The sequence below is a fragment of the Anoplopoma fimbria genome, chromosome 12 (assembly GCF_027596085.1).
Source record: "Anoplopoma fimbria isolate UVic2021 breed Golden Eagle Sablefish chromosome 12, Afim_UVic_2022, whole genome shotgun sequence".
Lineage (NCBI taxonomy): Eukaryota > Metazoa > Chordata > Actinopteri > Perciformes > Anoplopomatidae > Anoplopoma > Anoplopoma fimbria.
In genome coordinates this window covers 11,816,902-11,834,298 of record NC_072460.1, presented here as the reverse complement: position 1 = coordinate 11,834,298, position 17,397 = coordinate 11,816,902, and the positions used below count along the sequence as shown (strand labels likewise).

The window sequence follows — 17,397 nt, the reverse complement described above, 5'->3', positions numbered from 1 at the left end:
GTCCGTCTCCGTGTTTGGAGCTGAAGTGACACAAGCAGCTGTATGGTCGTGTAATGGAGGATATTGGGATTCGTTTTTACAATAAAAAACCCTCTTCGCTTAGTTCAGGGCCATTCATGCCTGCTCCTCCTCCCCGGTAGAGGGCAGCACCGCCGCTATGTTTGCGGAAGTGCGTCCTCTGTAATAACTGCATGGGGAATTAATAAACTATTCAGCACAGCACGCTGGAGACTTTATTCAGTTTGAGCAGCTGACAGTGACTAGTAGAAGTGCGTCAATGTCTGAGCGTGTGAGCTTCCTCTTTGGCACAACAAGCTCGTGGTATTGGCTCAAAAATTAAAAGGAGAAGACACCGTGAACATGGCCCGACCTCTGCGGGTCCTCTCGCTCCTCTCCGGGCTCGGCTCTCTGAAGCCCTCCGTTTCTATTAACGTCTGTCGGGCTGCGAGCAGAGGAGCCAGCGAGCCCAGAGACAGAGCGTCAAACAGAGCTCCCAGACACGGCGAGGACATGTCTGTGGGTGAATGTGGACTAGAGGATGTTGAAGAAAAGCTCGAGGCCTTTGTTGAGTAAGATTCAACATGATTCATGTTAAAGAATAACAATGTGCAATGCCTTGAGATGTTAAACGACCTCTTCCATGTGTTTCAGTGAGGAGAGGAAGGGGCAGAGGACTGTGAGGTATCATATACTGAGAAGGCAGATGACTCCAACAGGAGCTCCACAGAGGAGGCTAACCTGGGATGCTATGGAGCAAATCAGGTGAGGTTTCTTTGTTATCTCAGTTCAACCACTCACCCAAGACATGGCTGTTCTGTCTTCAAGGTAATTGCATAAATAAGGCTTAAAATGATTTTCAATTTTTAGATATCTGAAGAAAGAGCAGCCAGAGGAGTGGACAGTAGAGCGCCTGGCTGAGGGCTACTCTGTCACCCCTGATGTCATCCTAAGAGTCCTCAGGAGCAAGCATGTCCCCGCACCTGATAGAAAAATAAAGCAGGATGCCAAAGTAATGGTTCGTCACGGTCAGCAGGTGCTGCCTTCAGGTGCTGGGGCGGGGCAGAATAGGCTGAAGCTGCCTGGAAACCGCTCATTAGCTGCACTTCCACCGGGAAGTAGAGACAGTGCAGTGGTGCCTGTGGCCGACCAGACTCTGATGCTTCGTCATGAAGGTACAGGATCCCTGGCTAAGATTCCTGCCCCTGCTACTCCACTGCCCACCCAGTTCAGAGCTGGTAGTAAAGACGTCCCTGTGACGAGATCAGAAGAAGAGGACAGCAGTTCTGACACAGATCCTACAAAGGATGACAAAGAGGACGAGGAGAGCTGGGATGGACGGCTGTTGACGGACAAAGAACTTGAAGAGTGTATGGAAATGGAAAAGACTGACCCTGTGGTGCAAGTTGGCAATGACTTCTTTGACGGAGAGGGAAACTTTTTGTATAGAATCTGAGGACGTCCTGTGTTGGAACTGTTGACTAACCATGTGTGATGTTCAGGTTGGCATTATGACAAATATTTATCTGCTCAGTGACTTTCTAAACAGATTATTACTTAATAGGCAAATAAAACAATTTGTCAATGGCTTTTTTCCAACTCTGATGAAACTGCAGTTGTACTGTAAGAGTATTTCAACCTGCTTGCAGGAGCCATCCGGCAGCCAGAATGTTTTTTGGTAACTGACTCCACAACATATTATTTTGTGCTGTAAAATAAGAGTCAGTTGACAAAAATAGAGGAACTTGTGAATTTATTGGTAAACCCAAAGAAAATGCCTCAAATATACAGAAGCGAGAAACATAGCAGATACAAAGATGTAACCTTGTATATTTACAGAACCATCACAATGACTTATTAATTTATACAGCAGTTTTAAACAGTAAGAAAAATTTTACTTTCATTTAATGCAATAAACCTTCATACAATAACTTGCCCAAGTGTCTCCCAGTGTATAGCAGCTACATAATAACCCTGTGTCCATTCTGTGTTTTTTAATCTTGTCTCAATCAGAATTATTTATCATACCAAGACATAAAATAGAGCATAACCAGGTTATTGGGGGTGAATTTCTTTACAAAGCTCTTGATTTAAATAGTTAAGAGTTAACATGCAGTTCAATGGGAGCTCGTATGAAACATACATGTACGTCACTGCTCAAGGATTCATTTTAGGCAACAAGTGCAACTTCAGGGTGTCACTGACATACTGGATGGACATGGTTACACATTAGTTGATATAAATTATAGTCAGTAAAGAGATGCTGGCCACACATCGGGAGGGCCTTGCATTGTATCCTAACACCAGGCACTTGTATAACCACGTCCAATTTACTGCACTCTGAATCTGCAAGTCACAAATAAATAAAATCTGCATGAAAACAACGTATTTAACACAAAACAGACGGATAAATGTGCAACAAATGTTTAAATGAAAAAAAAATAGCCAAGACTTGGCGTGATAGACAAGACAGATCTTTTAAGAGGCATTGACTGATCCAGTTTAGCTTTAAAATGACAGCAGTATCAGGATGATTAAAAATAAAAATGAGAAACTTTCAAAAACCCTGTTTGTTTTTGGTAAATTTGCTCCACCTCGGATGCAAATACCAATTTAAAACTCCAACAACCTCATCCATTAACTCTAAAAGGCTTCTACACTTTTAATTATGCTATACAACATTTACATGATGGATTTTCTTTTCTTATTGCTTCTTTGCTTCTGTCGCCAAATCAAATGTATTCAGTTATCTGAATCTGATGTAAAAATATCTGCAGATGTTTACTATCAAACTATAACTATTTCTGTCATTTCTGAACATCTTTGAACCACAATTTGTTACACAACTTCAAAAGTTCTTCAGTACAAAAACTGCTCAAATGATTATAAACACGACTCGTATATGACTACAGTGATTATTACAGTCTTATCATGTTAATCCTTAGGTCACATTTAGGAAAATGTTAAACTACAAACTCTAAGCATACAAATTACCTTGTGCTTTGGGCAGTTAGAACTGCAGACATACATGACTGAACAAATCCTGTCTTGAAACAGACACCCCCCCCCCCCCCCACGATACATTGATGTGTAATGCGTTTCACACAATGACATCTCCATCCACCAACGGGCCTTTAGGATTATTTAACTTGCATGGACAATTTACTGAATCTAAACATTGTTATTGCTATCAAACCTAATGCAAAGGGACATTTCCACGTATGTCTTATTACTTCAACCATGGTCCTAAATGCCATGGAGTAAAAATACGTTGGCTTGTATTCCAAATACAGACTACAACAGGGAATTTTACAAATCAGTGCCCATAGACGAGGAAGCGTAAAACCTCACATTTACATACTCTGGGCCGTACGGGATATACTTCATGACAGACAACTACTTTGTTAAAAGTAGGGATTAAGACTCAAATGGTTTTGGGAGAGTTAAAAACCAACAGCAACCTTTTTTTTTTTTTTTTTTACACCTACCAATTTCATACCATGTCAAAAATGGCAAAGAATAACAGTAATATGTACAAGTGCATGAGAGAAAGGACACAGATCTCCGACAGAAGTGAGAAGTATTTCCAGGAGCGCTCCCAGGTGATGGGAGAGGCAGGACCCGTAATGCAATGGTGGCGGATTTATACAACTAGCTTTGCTTCAAAACCCATTACTCTGTCTCTGACAGCAGTTCAAATTACTGCACAAATTCTTTGTTCCTTAAAATAAATAACTCGGAGACTCAAACAGAATCAATAACTGAAGCACAACACTACAACCCCTCCTTCCTCCTCCACTGTGGCATTAGTCCCAGGAAGCCTCCGTACATTCATTATACTTCATAGATGACAGCAGAGTGACGCAGACTTCTCGTCCAGTAGCTGAGGCCAAAGGTCATACTAGAAGGTGAAAGGAAGAAGTAGCTGGAGACAAAAAAGTGACTGAAGCAGTGGCCCGGCCACGGGGTGAACTGGAAACCTGTTGCTCGGTTGCATGACAGGTTGTGCCTGCTATTCCAGCAGGTCCTGTGTGAAGACAAGAAAATAGCATTGAAGCCAGAACCAACACAGGTGAGCAAACAAGAAATCATTAAGGGTAAATTTACACATGCACATAACTCGGTTATTACTCAGGTAGCCTGGTTGTAGGTGACTTAATGAGGATGTAGTGGCTTTGTAGCAATAATGTAAAAAATAATGTAAAATGTAAACGTATCAAAGCATGGCTTCACCCCTAAGAAAATTATGTGACAAGCAGTATGAAGACAAAAAAAGAGTGCAAAGCTGCAAAACAGTCTTGATTCTGACCGATTATCCCGGACGATGTATCGGCTAATATTTTTGTATCAGCGTTTATATCAGCTGCCAATAAAAATTGCAATTCAGAAATGCAAAAGTTTGAGGTAATTTAGAAACGGTGTCATTACAGGGTTTGTTCACCAGAGGGCAATGAAAGGTTAGTGAGTAAGACAAGTTACAAGAACGAACATCGTCTATTATCCCCTCATCATTGCCGACTATTATGCTGCTCAGTTTCCTTCTACACCATCACTACTTATATAAGACAAGTTCAGCTGGCACAGCCGGTGGTGGGTCTGTACAGGAGGAGTGCACAGTGGGACATCGTGGCTTCATCACCAGGGTCCCTTAATGTTTAATAGATGGAAAACGAGGCTCATGACATGCAACGGTTTTCTTCCTACATCAACTCAAGCAAAACAACCGTTAGGGTTGATTTAACAGTAACAATTATTCTCTGCTGTTCTTGACAACATTGATCAAAGTTATTTATCTTCAGCATTAAGTTGTGTTGCAGATTATTTTTGGTCTGGTTTGGTTGTTTTCTATTTTTAAATACTTAAATTCTCAGCATTTTTACATGACATCAAGCAAGAGGTAAGCCTTAAAGACACAGACATAGCCCTCTTCTACTGCAAAACAATGGCCCAGTCTTAGGGGGAAAAAAAACAAAAAACATGGTACCCATGTTTCTATCTCAGCCCATGTATGATGGAGGAAACAGTATCCACTTTACCTCATCTGAGTCGTCGTGAAACTCTATCTTGCCATTTTGAGTGTGGTTTGTCTCCAGCGGGTCATCCATCCCATCAACAGCATTGTCCTCGACATGCTGCTGCAGCACCGAGTACCTGTGAACCAGGAACCTGTAGGGCACATCCAAGTTATTATCAGGTCACTTCAAATAATCTGTAAAACACACAATGGAGGACAGTAAAAGAAAAGTGCTGACTAAATTACAAAGATACACCTTGCCATCCTGGACAGAACTATACATATGTGTGGAAAGATACACTGACCTGCCACCACAGACATATTTCTTGACGAAGACGACTCCTGCTGCAATGCTCAGCAGCATGATGATGATGACTGTTACCACAATGGCTACAGACTTGGAGGAGCGAGTGTCTATCTGTAAAAGTAACAATAACAGCAGACAACAACAGTGGGTAAAAGTGGTAGTGCAGGAACATACTGTAAGCAAACATACAACATGAATTAATCTATATTCATGAGATTTTCCAGAAGTAGGCAGCGGTACTGACCAGGAGTTCAGGGGCCACCAGGTCGCTCACACACCTCTTGCTGAGGTCGATCTCTTTACGCTCGGGCATCTTTCCTCCCTCACATTTATCTCCAGGGATTTTTCTATAGCTGTGGACCAAAGACATATCAAGAGTGGATGATAGTAAGTTGGAGGTTTGCAACCGAAACTGATTGATTTTTAGAGTTTTGGCTCTTTCAAATAAAAAATCAGTCTAAAAGAGTTCATTTTTATTACATTTATTGTTAATTTATTCTATTATCACAATTATACACATTTCAATTAATCTGTATTCATGCAACAGCCTACCCTACCTACTGCACATACTGGTTTAACTGGATTATCATATCCTCCTGTGTAACAATTATTCATTTTCTATTAGTCAGTCTTTGTGCAGTGAAGTAGACACATTTTCCCAAAACGTCCTTTTACAGTCAGCATTCATTCTTCCTCTCTGAAAACATGAGACTCACAACTCTCACCGTCATCTGCTTCCTCTAACGAATCTCTGCATGACAATTAGTTCCTCATCACTGAGAGCAATACTCTGTCACTGTGAAATATGGCAGTGGTGCTGGCTTGTACAATATAAGATTCACACAGTTGCTGTTTTGATATTAATATTATTTTTATATTGAAAATATAGATATCAAAAGTCTTCAATGCCATATTAATGCCGAGGGAACCTTTTATTGATACCACTGCTTTGATAACACTCCTAGCAATACACTACACAATAAATAAAGACAATTATTGAGCAGATTAGACAATAACAGACAAGTTGAAGCAAATCATGTGGCATTGATGATTAAAGAGAGTCAACACATTTACTGACCCACTGGTCTGCAGTAGCTCCTCTTTGCCTTGCAGACAGAACTCCAGCACTTTGCCTTTCAGGTCTGGCTGCTCTACACACTCCGAGCTGTTCTCCTGACGGTAATATCCAAAGTCACTGCAGAGAGTGGGAAGATGGCAGGATGGTGAGCAGAGGGAATTAATATCCTGAGCCACACTAGATTTTTACTCCAGGATACTTTTACACTGCTAATCAAAACATTAAATACCAGTTAGGCATGTTTAATGTGAACTATTCCTCAAGTTACTGTATTTGATGTTTCAAATTACATTGATTCTGTATTCTGTCAGTGTCAGAGAAGGAAGTTATCTTACACAGCCCGTTAGCAACACTTCTATCTCAGCATAACAGGATGTTAAGTTAAGAGTGACGCATACTAGACAGAATGCATGCTAAATGGATCAATACAATGTAAAGAGGCAATGGAGGAGCTGCTCATGACAGAAAAATAATAATAAATTGTGTAGGGTGGTCAAACAGTTTCAAAGAATAATTAAATTAAGAATGACATTTTCTTCCTATTTTTGAAGTTTAACTGGCAGCAACATTTCAAAACCGCAGTGTGATGGACATCTGGCATTGCGCTACTGATTGCATTACTTCCTGTTATTATTAAGTATGTTGATTTCCTTGGTAAACTAACTGCAAAAATAATATACTATACCAATTGGTATGTGGAATAAACTGTACAGAATTGGTATGTAGTGTGGATTTTGGACACAGCTCAAGTCTTACCACAGGAAGTCATCCAGGGTGCACTGACACAGGGTTGGCTCGGTGTTGACCTGGTAGTCTCGTCCGTTCCAGCAAACAGAGTCCTTCCTGAGACGCAGGAACTTCTCCTTGTAGCCCAGCATGCAACCATCCTTGGGGTCACTGATGTCATCTGAGTGGGCCAACCACTGCACATAATCGGTGTCGCCACCTATATTCATCAACATTTTGGACTCTGTTTACATATAACCTCAAAACAAACAACTGACAACTGACAAAGTGTCCTAAAGTCAGTTTACTGTATCAAACATATTCTCATGTCACTCACAGTCTCTGGTGAGAAGCTCCCTGAAGTCAATAGTGGTGGAGATCCAGTACTGGCTGAGGAGGGAGTCTCTGTAACCCCAGACACTGACATTCATGGAGCGAGCTCCCGGCTCTGATGCCAGTCCAGTAAAGTAGATGGGGTCTTTGGTGAAGTTGTAAACACGCCAGCACTGTCCTTCATCAGTAGAAAATCTGTCCGGACATCAAAGAATGTGCAGACATTAGCATGACCCAAATAAACGTTAAAAGAAAAGCGATAACATATGACTGGGAAGTTGTATAGCTTGCAATTTAAATTAAAACCAGAATATATGTAACTCACATAAAGAACTGTAACTCACTTGATCGTGTTGATAGGTTGAGTGGGGCTTTGCTCCACGGCAACCAGCAGCCCACCAGAGTCCAGAATAGCATAGTGATGGGGCCCAACCAGGGCCTTAATCCAGGTGTACCCCCCATCATCAGACACATAAACATCAGGCTTCATCACTGAGATCGAATCACCAACACTCCCTGATGAGATACACAGAAATGGTGATATGGCAAAAATCTCTAGTTTATCCTAGTAAATAACCTCGACTTCATCTAAAAAAACCTGAAGAATTACCATGAGCTAAGATGAGACCCACAGCGTTTGGTTCACTCAGAGGCAGCATGGGGATGTTCAGCCTCATAGCAGTGCTGTAGGCGGCGTGGATGTGGAGACTGCACTGTAGACGCAAACACAAGAAGCATTTGAAGCTGACTGTTTATAGTACAAACGCTGTGAAAGTCGAAAAAATTACATGAAATATAAATAATTCATCGAAGCACACAGTTTCAATCAAAACTGATCGACTTTCTATCTAATTTATTTTTCCCTCTCTTTACCTTGTCTGGGTCTTTGGCTGTAGCATCACACTTGGTGTTGGCAGGTTTCCGCAGGGGAACCCATTCTCCTCCCTGATCAAAGGACACCACAGACTGCACAGAGTTATCTGGAACAAGAAGACAAGGACATCATATTAAGAATTTAGCTGGTACCCTTATCCAAAAACAAAGTGTGCAAATAGGGCTAATGTGTAGCACCTAGGAGGATCTATTGGAGGAAATGGAATATTATATTAAATGGTAAGTTTGGCCATTTATGTGAATAAGGATAAGCCTCTATTTTGCACTTATAGCAACGCGTTGTCAACGGCAATAGGAGTAAAAAAAGAAAAGAATCTGAAAAAATTCAGTCAGATAAATTCTGTCTTACTTTTATGGTCCTTTAAAAAATGTCAGCCACCGCAGTAGACATGAATCGTTAGGATGTTCCCCCCTACATGAAGCATGTGTTGGTACTTTGACTTAGTCAGTTTGGTAAACAGCATTTTAAGCTTTGTTTTCAGCTCTTTTACCTTCTCTGGTCTGTTACTCTAGTGCTACCAGCTGGAAATTCACATGTATATGTACATATTCCAGAAACAGGTAGTGAACAACTGGTAACTCGCAAGCGACTAGTTGGAGACCCCTTTTAGGGGCACACGGGATACATTTCAACTGGTTGCAACCTGCCACTTCACTGCTAGATACTATAATCCAGCATACAGGCCCCAAAATTACAAATAAGCAAGAGTAGACCCTTGCAATAATCATGTTACTACTGACTGGTCGTGTAGAGGAGTGGATGCAAGAAAACGAGTTAAAAACCAGAACCGGGCGTTCACATCTGTCCACGTTCCAGATTTGAGATGGTTTGACCGGATTTTGCTCATAAATTTAAAAGTTATCCAGATTAAATTTTGCTTCTTTAAACCTCTCCTATCATACAGCCACTGCCAACAACAAATCCTACTTTAAGTAGTTTTGTTGTTGTGTGTGCGACAGTAAAATTGTATTTATAAAGGAGAAAAACAGAGGAGATTGTTCACCAGAAAAAACAGTGAGCACCAGGCATGATGGAGTCATAAGTTAACTGGGGACGTGGTATTTCTGTCAGCCAGCCGCGTCAGACAGACAGCACATCTAACACTGAACATCTAATTAAATATTTACTTAACGCCCTCCCTCTGGCATGTAATGGAGAAGTCATATGTGTATGTTTTTCTGAGGGGAATTTGAGTACAGGCATATGTTGCTTTTCCTTTATCAAAGCAAAGGTGCATGAATAGAGCTACCTTCTGCTAGGACACTGGTGATGAAAACTCCTCGCAGGGAGGTGACGTTAGTGAAGTCGGTATCGCCCCCCGTGGTGGTGTAAAGGTGGCGCTCCAATGACTTGGAGTACACAGTGCCCCGGTCGTCTGATACATAAATGGTCCCAAATCCTGTATCTGTGAATGTAGAAAAGAAAAACTAATTATTTCACACATACTGCAGAGAAAAGTCAAATGCAGGGTGTGTCAGCTAGTCATTTAAAATAAGGAAATATTGGAGTTAATATGGTGCAAGTCCTTAAGTACATATGATTAACTTTTTTTACATTACACTCTCAAAACAGGCAAATACACTGTCGCCTGCTCTTAAATATATTTTTAAACAGATGGGATTTCTGTGGACTGACCTCCTGGCTCGTCCACATGCATGAAGACCATTTCATCGTTTGCTGCCAGGATGGAGTAGAACTGCTCGTGGCCAACAGGGGGCAGCTGTGCCATGTTCCAGGTCTCACCCTGGTCCACTGACACATGGATCATCCTCAGAGTGCCCTGCAGAGAAAGTGGCAGGAAAGAAAAAAAACAGGGAGCAGGACAAAAAAGAAAGTAGAAATAATGAGAAAATTAGCAGTTTGGAGAGTAATTACCTCATGCTATAAGGAATCAGGGTCATGCAGAAAATAAGCACACAATACGAGTCATGAGAGCTGTGTATTTTGAGTGTAACAATATCCACATGAGCTCGCCATGGAGAGCAAGTTTAGCAAACTATTCATCTGACTCAGACCATAGAAGTTAATGTGGTCAGTTGTTGTTTTCTATGAACATTTCCCTATCTGTTGTGATAATTAAAGGAGCACACTGATTCTCCTTTAAAATACCTAATATTTACTCATGGGTGATTTAACCAAATGACTTCTCTTTTAAACCAGCATCAAGACAGGAAGAATGCCTATTCCAAATATACCAATATGACAAAAATATTTTCCTAACGCTTGATTTCAAATGCCCCGTTATAAAAACGATCTAGAGGAAAAGCAAACATTTGATATTGAGTAGACTGAAGCTTTTTCTTACAAACATAAATGTCTAAACACAAACAATATTTTGCCCTCTGGATGCCTGATCATGTTTCTGTATTTTCGGGTGATTTTGACCAACTGTAGACTGACCTTGCCTGTCATAACAGAGGCAAACAGGAAGCGTCCACCCTGGCCGAAGGAGTAGATCTTACTGGCGACAGTCTTGATGTTTTTACCGTAGTCCGTTGTCCTCTTCAGTTCCAGCATTCCCCGATCACCTAATCAAAAACACAAGACAATTTAGAGATGAAAGTGCAACCAAATTATGCATATTTAGTAGCTAAGTGTATCTAATAGTTACATACAGTATTTAAGAGGATTATGAAAATCTTGAAAGCAATTTTTATTCATAATCCAATCCTAATCCAGTTCATCAATGTTAAACACAAGGTTTCAATAAAAACATCTAGACGCTTATTTTTAAAAACTGTCCTGAGAATGTTGAAAATGTTTCATGTGCTTCTGCTCAGTACATGCGCACAAAAGTTGCATTTCAGATTTTGCCTAAAGGCTACTTACTGCAGGATCCGTTGTGATTGGCTGTAAAGAAGATGGTGTTTTTCCTTCCCCTAGAATCAGAGACGAAAGTACCAAAAAATGTCAGATAAGCAGACACACACATTTGAGTCCACAGACTCAAGGATATGTAAGCAAAATATAGATACAGTCTGCTTTGTTGATAAGGCTGTAACAACTCTCGGTGAGCTTTCAACTCAATCCGCTCTCAAATTGGATTCTTTATGTATTCTCCATCTATTCCCATAATAAGTTTTGCTTCAATGTGAAAGTAAGCATAACATGACATGGCTTATTAAATGAACCAGCATACACCATGCCCTGCCTAAATATTGACTGTCTTTTGAGTGTTGTGCTTTCACTTCAGAAAGCACCTGCCCAGTAGAGAATGACCCATTTTCCAGGAGATTGTTCAGATCAACGTCTTTGGGATAGTAATGAAGACTGTTTTGTAAATACAGTTCTCTCAGACCTTGAAAACGGAGCCTCAAGTGTGAACAGATATCCAGAGAACTCAAGGTTATTAAGCAATATATACCAGGAAGTTCCTCTAAAAACAACAAGAATGCGGTGAGGTCTTGGCCACACCAGAGCTAGTCAAACAGTCACTGATTGCACTGCAATGCAGTTGTACTGGCTATTTTGCAAAGGTGGAACAGCAATAAAAGGCTTGGGAGAAATATTATGAGCATGTTTGAGGTTATAACAAATCTCACTGAGGGAGAGCAAGTTAACATAACTGTGAAGGAGTAAAACATGGTTTTACATGTTCAACTATCTTACATAATTAGCTTGTTGTAGGGAAAGAAAAGGACGATACAATGGCATGTTTTGAAATCTTTGCTACATGTCAAACCAATAAGAATGCTGATCTTCCACACCTCTCTTAACTCACTGTCTAGAAAGATTTCCCTGAGACACAGTCACATGAGGATATCGAATTACACCACTGTTTGTTTATCGAGCACCTGACAAAGATGCTAATATCATAAGTTTGTGATGCCTCTTACCATTTCACAAGACACACCATGTCGTGGATCTTTTTCCAGTTGGTGCCAACATCTTCAGACAGCCACAGTTCATACTGAGGACAGAAAAAAAAAGATTTGTTAAATGATGGACTCCTGGTTCAACTAACAACACTGCTCTACAGGGTTCACACAGCTCACACATAACTTGGTAAACTAGAGCTGCCCATAAAAGACTTAGCCATGTTAATAAATGTTCCCTGTGCAAACAAATGAGTTACCAACATGGGTCTTCTTGCTATGAGGGAGTGAGATGATGGCGTTTGCTTAAGGGTTTTACAACCTGTCATGAAAAAGGTTGGTTGCCCTCTTAAATGAATGAAAAATGTATTATTACTAATTACTAATCTGAGCTTTCAAATTCACATTGACTAACTTTGATCCACACTGGTTACTTTCTTTAAAAAATACAGCTCTTTGACATTCACTACTCACGCTGTTGCTGAGGGCCAGCAGCACATTGGAATTATCAGGGTTGTATGTGATCTGCGACTGGGGGGTGAAGGTCAGGTCCCGGGGGGTGAAACTCTTTCCAAAGTCATTGGAGACGAAGAGCCGAGACACGTAACCTCCGGACACTTCTCCCGTCAGGATCACCTGTAAGCCAGAGCCCAAAATTCAGACTGATGAAACCATACGTGATGATAAGACCTTATAGGTTCTTCACAGAAGACACACATTTACATCCCTTGATGAGGACGTGACTTACTTTCCCAGAGTTCCCAATAGCAATGCCAAACTCTGATCTGATGAAGGTGTTGTTGATGAGATTGGTCACATCCTCGAATGACTTCCCATAGTTCTCACTAGCAGACAAATGGTTCCATTCAAATTAGATACAAAACACATACAAACTATGTTGTTTTTTTTCAACAGGTGAGATTGTGAAATTTACCTTCGATAGAGTTTAGACTGCCCGAGCCTTATCATGAAGAAGGGCACCTGAAAAGTCGTCAAAGCCAGGATGACCTGCCGAGAAAAGGAGGTTCAGCTTCAGGAAAGTGGAGCATGGATCATTTATTAATGTGCATGATGAGACCCTGATGTGAGGGAACTTGTTGTGTAATCAACCAGGTTCTTTGCACGCAGACATACAGTTCACTGACTGATCCAGCCAAGTTTGTGTCACATAGGAACAGCCCAGTTTTAGAGACATGTTAGGTGCAATTAGCAGAGAATATGACACTCACCCCTGTGCCGTCTCCAACCCAGGCCAGCGACACCGACCCACTCAGGTCATTGAAGGTATACTGAGAAAAGATGTAAACACAATTAAAATAAACATCTTAAAAATGTACAGCATCAGCTGAGCAGTACTGCTAAATAGCTGTGTGAATGACACTAAATGAAGTGAGGACTTTGAGTATAGCTGGCAAGAAGGGATGAACTGACACAATTATAAACTGGAGTCAAAACCTATTTGTGAATTTTGCCTCCAGACTGATTCCAGATTATTGCTTTGACTGGCACCGTGTGATCACAAAGTGTAAAAAATGAAGCACCACTCAGCAGGTACACGGTTTCTGAATAAAGCTACTGAACACAACCAAAAAAACTGGGATCAGACTTTTCTCTGACATTAGTTTGGTGCAAATCAAGTAAATTAAGCAGCGTGGCTCTGACAAAAAACACTTTCTCTAAACGTCTTGATTCCCTGAAACCAATTCATGGGCCATTTATTCTCCAGCCATGCGAACATTCACAAACTGTTTAAGGCAGGTCTCTTTCAGTAGCTCATGCTGTAAGCAGCTCCAGTACCGATGGGACCTGCAACAGAAACCTCACGGGGAATGACGAAGCTGAGCCTCCAGGAATTCTGTCGACTTTAGATTACCGGGGCCGAGCATACAAAGACTGCAATGCAAAGTTGATCACATGGCAGTGAAGAGCTAGGTAAATAAGCGGCACAGAACTCTGCACTGCATAGTTAGATAAATATGTTACTAACCGCATTCATTTGGATGCTACTTCCTGGCTTTTACTTCCTTTGCTTTAAAAGTGAAATCCATTACACATCTGTTGAGACCAAATTTATCCCTCAGTCCTATCCAAACACAACACTGAGCTCTCTTTGTGTCCTAACAGAGTTACTGCTTGCCAAGGCTAACTGCTTTCACTACCACACAAACACAGCTTTTAATTAGGCTTATTACAAAATAACTACCACACAGCCAGTCACATGGATCCCAATGGGCCAATTTCCCTGTAAACAGATTCACTCTCAGTGAGGCACAGAAAAGTGGCATCCTCAAATACAGAATACAGCTGCATCCTTGAGAAGAATGAGATATATAGGTCATGGACATTACTGGAGCATTTGAGAGGTAAACCAGTCTGGTGGGGCTGGAAAGCTGAGTGGAGCCTACGTAGGACTTAAAGCATGAGGAAAAATAATAGGCGTTGTTACTGTTTCACTACACTGTATTTCACTGCACCAAATATTAAAGAAAAATAAACATGGTTGGGCAAAACTGTCAGCCAACAGAAATCCAAGGTGGTATCTTTAATAGCTGTTTAAGGTGTAAAGACTTGAACTCGGCAGGTCATGCTGATGATTTAATTATCTGTTTTCGTTTTAGCCTTAAATAGAAAATGAAATCTAGAGTGCAATGTGTGCTGTATCTATCTGTTATCTCTTCATTGCTTATAGTTAAATGGAAAACAGCCCATCAGCAGCCAGAATAGCTGATGAGGCCCATAAGTGCACCTGGTTGGCACCTGCGCATCACCTTATCGAGGCTCATTTAATTGTCAGGCGTGTGAACAGTAACCGGACCTCAGTTGGTAACTTACACTGTGGGTGTTGTCTGCTAACTTGGTGTCGTATCCTTGAAGAGCTTTGCAGGTGTCGCCCTGCTCTGCGCTCCTCCGTTTTATCTCGTGCTTTGGTGATGCAGACAGCCATGCGGGCAGAGATCTCTTTATGATGTTTGCAGCTTTCTCTTCAATGTTTGAACGCCTCAGAAACGACTGTGCGAAGGGTTTGGATCCCTGCTGAAAATCTATACAGGCTGCGAAAGTGGTAAGAGATAATAGCAGTATGGAGCGCAGCAAGAGTCCCATCCTCGTTTCTGTTGTCTCCAGCAAAACAAAGCAAAACAAAGACGGAAAAAACACCCCAAAAAAACCCAGTCTTTGTTTATGCTGGTCTTGCCTACAAATTGAAGGTCGCTACTGCTCTGCCGCGGATGACATCAACAAAACAGTAGTCCTACTGACAGCGATTATTCCGGGCTTTGAAAACACGGAGCACCCTTAAAGCTCCGACTATTTCCCCGCGCAGCAGCGGAAAAAATATAAAAACACAAATAAATCGCAATTTGGCAAAAAAAATCAACCGGAGTATTTGACACCAATCATTCGCACTGCAACTCCTCAGCCAACATGATACAGTGTAATGATGACAAACTGTGTCTGAGGGCTGTAATGCTCTGTGCGGAGGAGAGCCGCTGTGATTGGCTGAGCTCCTATTCCTGGTCCACCTATCCGCTGTTTTGATTGGTTCAATTCTGAAAAGGCGGATTCGAAGAGAGGCGTTGCATATTAGCTGTCAAAGCCTGTCAAGCTAGGTTGAGCAATACTATCATAATACTCCATTTAATCTAATTTAAACACCAAATGTACAACATATCAAATGAATAGGCCAAATACGTTATTTAAAAAATAAAAATAAAACTGAAATGTGAATTTGCACTGTTTTTTTGTATGTGATTTGTGTGAAGTTACAAATGTATTTTCTCAGAGTCAAATAAGGTGAAAAGCTTGTTCCCACTCATGTTAATTTATTTAAATTATTCCATCGGCCATATAATTATTAAATACAATAAAAATACCTCAAGACACCAGTAACATGTGTAATATGTGCCATGAATGAATTTCATTTGGATACACATATGCCACAGTTTACTTTGCCAGGAATTAAAAATATTGTACTGGTGTTATATTGGGAGAAGAAGAGATTATATTACACTGAACAGTGTTGCTTTAAATAAATTGAAAAAAAAAAGAAAAATAAAACACTGGAGATAATTGGTTGTACTAAATGACTAGTGGTCCATTTTAAACTGAAGATATTTTGAGGGTAAAAAGAAATTCCTTAATACACTAACATTAACAGCATGTTCTTGTTATACAACTTTGTTTTAGTTTCACTTGTCATATACATACAAGTACATACATGAAATGTGACATCTGCATTGAATCAATTTTAAGCATTTAGGAGAAGTGGGTTACTGTAAAGTGTCTTGGGAGCAACTTTGGGTTAAGTGTTTTGCGCAAGGCCACTTCAACATACAGTCAGTGGAACCCAGTCGTTGAACTTCCAACCTTGTGGTTATGGGTGACCAACTCTAACCACTGCAGTCTCAGTAAAACTAACCTTTGTATCATATGATCTGAACCCCTGTAAATGAGTGGCTGTTTTTGTATAGGCTGCTGCATTCTTAAATTTAATATTATGTTGGTTGCAATGAGTCCAAATTTGTTCTTGATGTAATTGATGCATGTGATGGGACAGCAGGTCATAACAAACCCATGACTACTTGCCATGTGACGCAGGGGAAAATATTCTGTACCCATGGCTGTAATGGGCCTGCCTGAACAGATACATACAGACCATTAACTGTAATCCTAACATAACAATATGCAGTTTTAAGTTTCCCTTGTAGTGTGTCAGGTAATCTCTTCTGTAAACCTCCTGTTGGACAGGATGGGATTTTGTTGTCTAGTCATACCAGCGGGGTAACTGAAACTGACTCTCTGTAAGTGGAGGCTGGGAGGATCTGGTCCGACAGTCATGATGAGTATTTGATTAAGCGCATGTTTGGCCTCTAGTGTGGCATAACCTGTTCAACAAGTCTGCAAGCCTGTAACCAAAACAAACGGGTGTCATCTCTTCACAGCCGAAAACTCAAAGCTGTTGAACAAGTTTCAATGACCCTGGCTAAAACCTGAAACCTTAAAGATGAACCCACAATTTAGCTACATCCATATGTGCGTATCTGGAATACTCTTTGTACGTATCAAGTCTTGCTTGTGTATTTCTTGATTCCCAGATTCACTTAGCAAGCAAAACAATCTGATCTGTGTAGCAGCATTCCTTCACAAAGGGACTGTACAATGAAGTTGCAGCCCCTCCCCCATGGCAGCTCAGTCAACTATTAAAAGGTGGAGAACAAAGACACTCTTATGCCT

General features: G+C 40.9%; 2 protein-coding genes across 2 annotated transcripts; one reads left to right on the top strand and one right to left on the bottom strand.

The window, feature by feature from the left end:
• The first annotated feature begins 172 nt into the window (after positions 1–172).
• Positions 173–3,061, top strand: ngrn (neugrin, neurite outgrowth associated). Its single transcript, XM_054608573.1, has 3 exons — positions 173–569; positions 652–762; positions 868–3,061. The coding sequence occupies exons 1-3, from the start codon at positions 361–363 to the stop codon at positions 1,451–1,453; spliced, it is 906 nt and encodes a 301-aa protein (XP_054464548.1). The 5' UTR covers positions 173–360; the 3' UTR covers positions 1,454–3,061.
• A 128-nt stretch (positions 3,062–3,189) lies between these two features.
• On the bottom strand, positions 3,190–15,580 carry sort1b (sortilin 1b). Its single transcript, XM_054608565.1, has 20 exons — positions 14,998–15,580; positions 13,395–13,454; positions 13,100–13,173; positions 12,914–13,010; positions 12,640–12,801; positions 12,187–12,260; positions 11,180–11,229; positions 10,751–10,878; positions 9,986–10,130; positions 9,600–9,755; positions 8,329–8,435; positions 8,066–8,168; positions 7,800–7,971; positions 7,460–7,650; positions 7,153–7,342; positions 6,397–6,513; positions 5,563–5,671; positions 5,317–5,429; positions 5,034–5,163; positions 3,190–4,024 (listed from the first exon to the last, which is right to left on the bottom strand). The coding sequence occupies exons 1-20, from the start codon at positions 15,265–15,267 to the stop codon at positions 4,010–4,012; spliced, it is 2,463 nt and encodes an 820-aa protein (XP_054464540.1). The 5' UTR covers positions 15,268–15,580; the 3' UTR covers positions 3,190–4,009.
• Positions 15,581–17,397: the final 1,817 nt, after the last annotated feature.

Excerpts from the sequence above, each read along its gene's own strand:
- ngrn (XM_054608573.1), top strand. The coding sequence starts at position 361 with ATGGCCCGACCTCTGCGGGTCCTCTCGCTCCTCTCCGGGCTCGGCTCT. Across the intron at positions 570-651 it reads AAGCTCGAGGCCTTTGTTGA|TGAGGAGAGGAAGGGGCAGA; the intron begins GTAAGATTCAAC and ends CATGTGTTTCAG. Across the intron at positions 763-867 it reads GATGCTATGGAGCAAATCAG|ATATCTGAAGAAAGAGCAGC; the intron begins GTGAGGTTTCTT and ends TTCAATTTTTAG.
- sort1b (XM_054608565.1), bottom strand. The coding sequence starts at position 15,267 with ATGGGACTCTTGCTGCGCTCCATACTGCTATTATCTCTTACCACTTTC. Across the intron at positions 6,514-7,152 it reads ACCCTGGATGACTTCCTGTG|TGACTTTGGATATTACCGTC; the intron begins GTAAGACTTGAG and ends CACTCTCTGCAG. Across the intron at positions 5,430-5,562 it reads TGGTGGCCCCTGAACTCCTG|ATAGACACTCGCTCCTCCAA; the intron begins GTCAGTACCGCT and ends TTACTTTTACAG.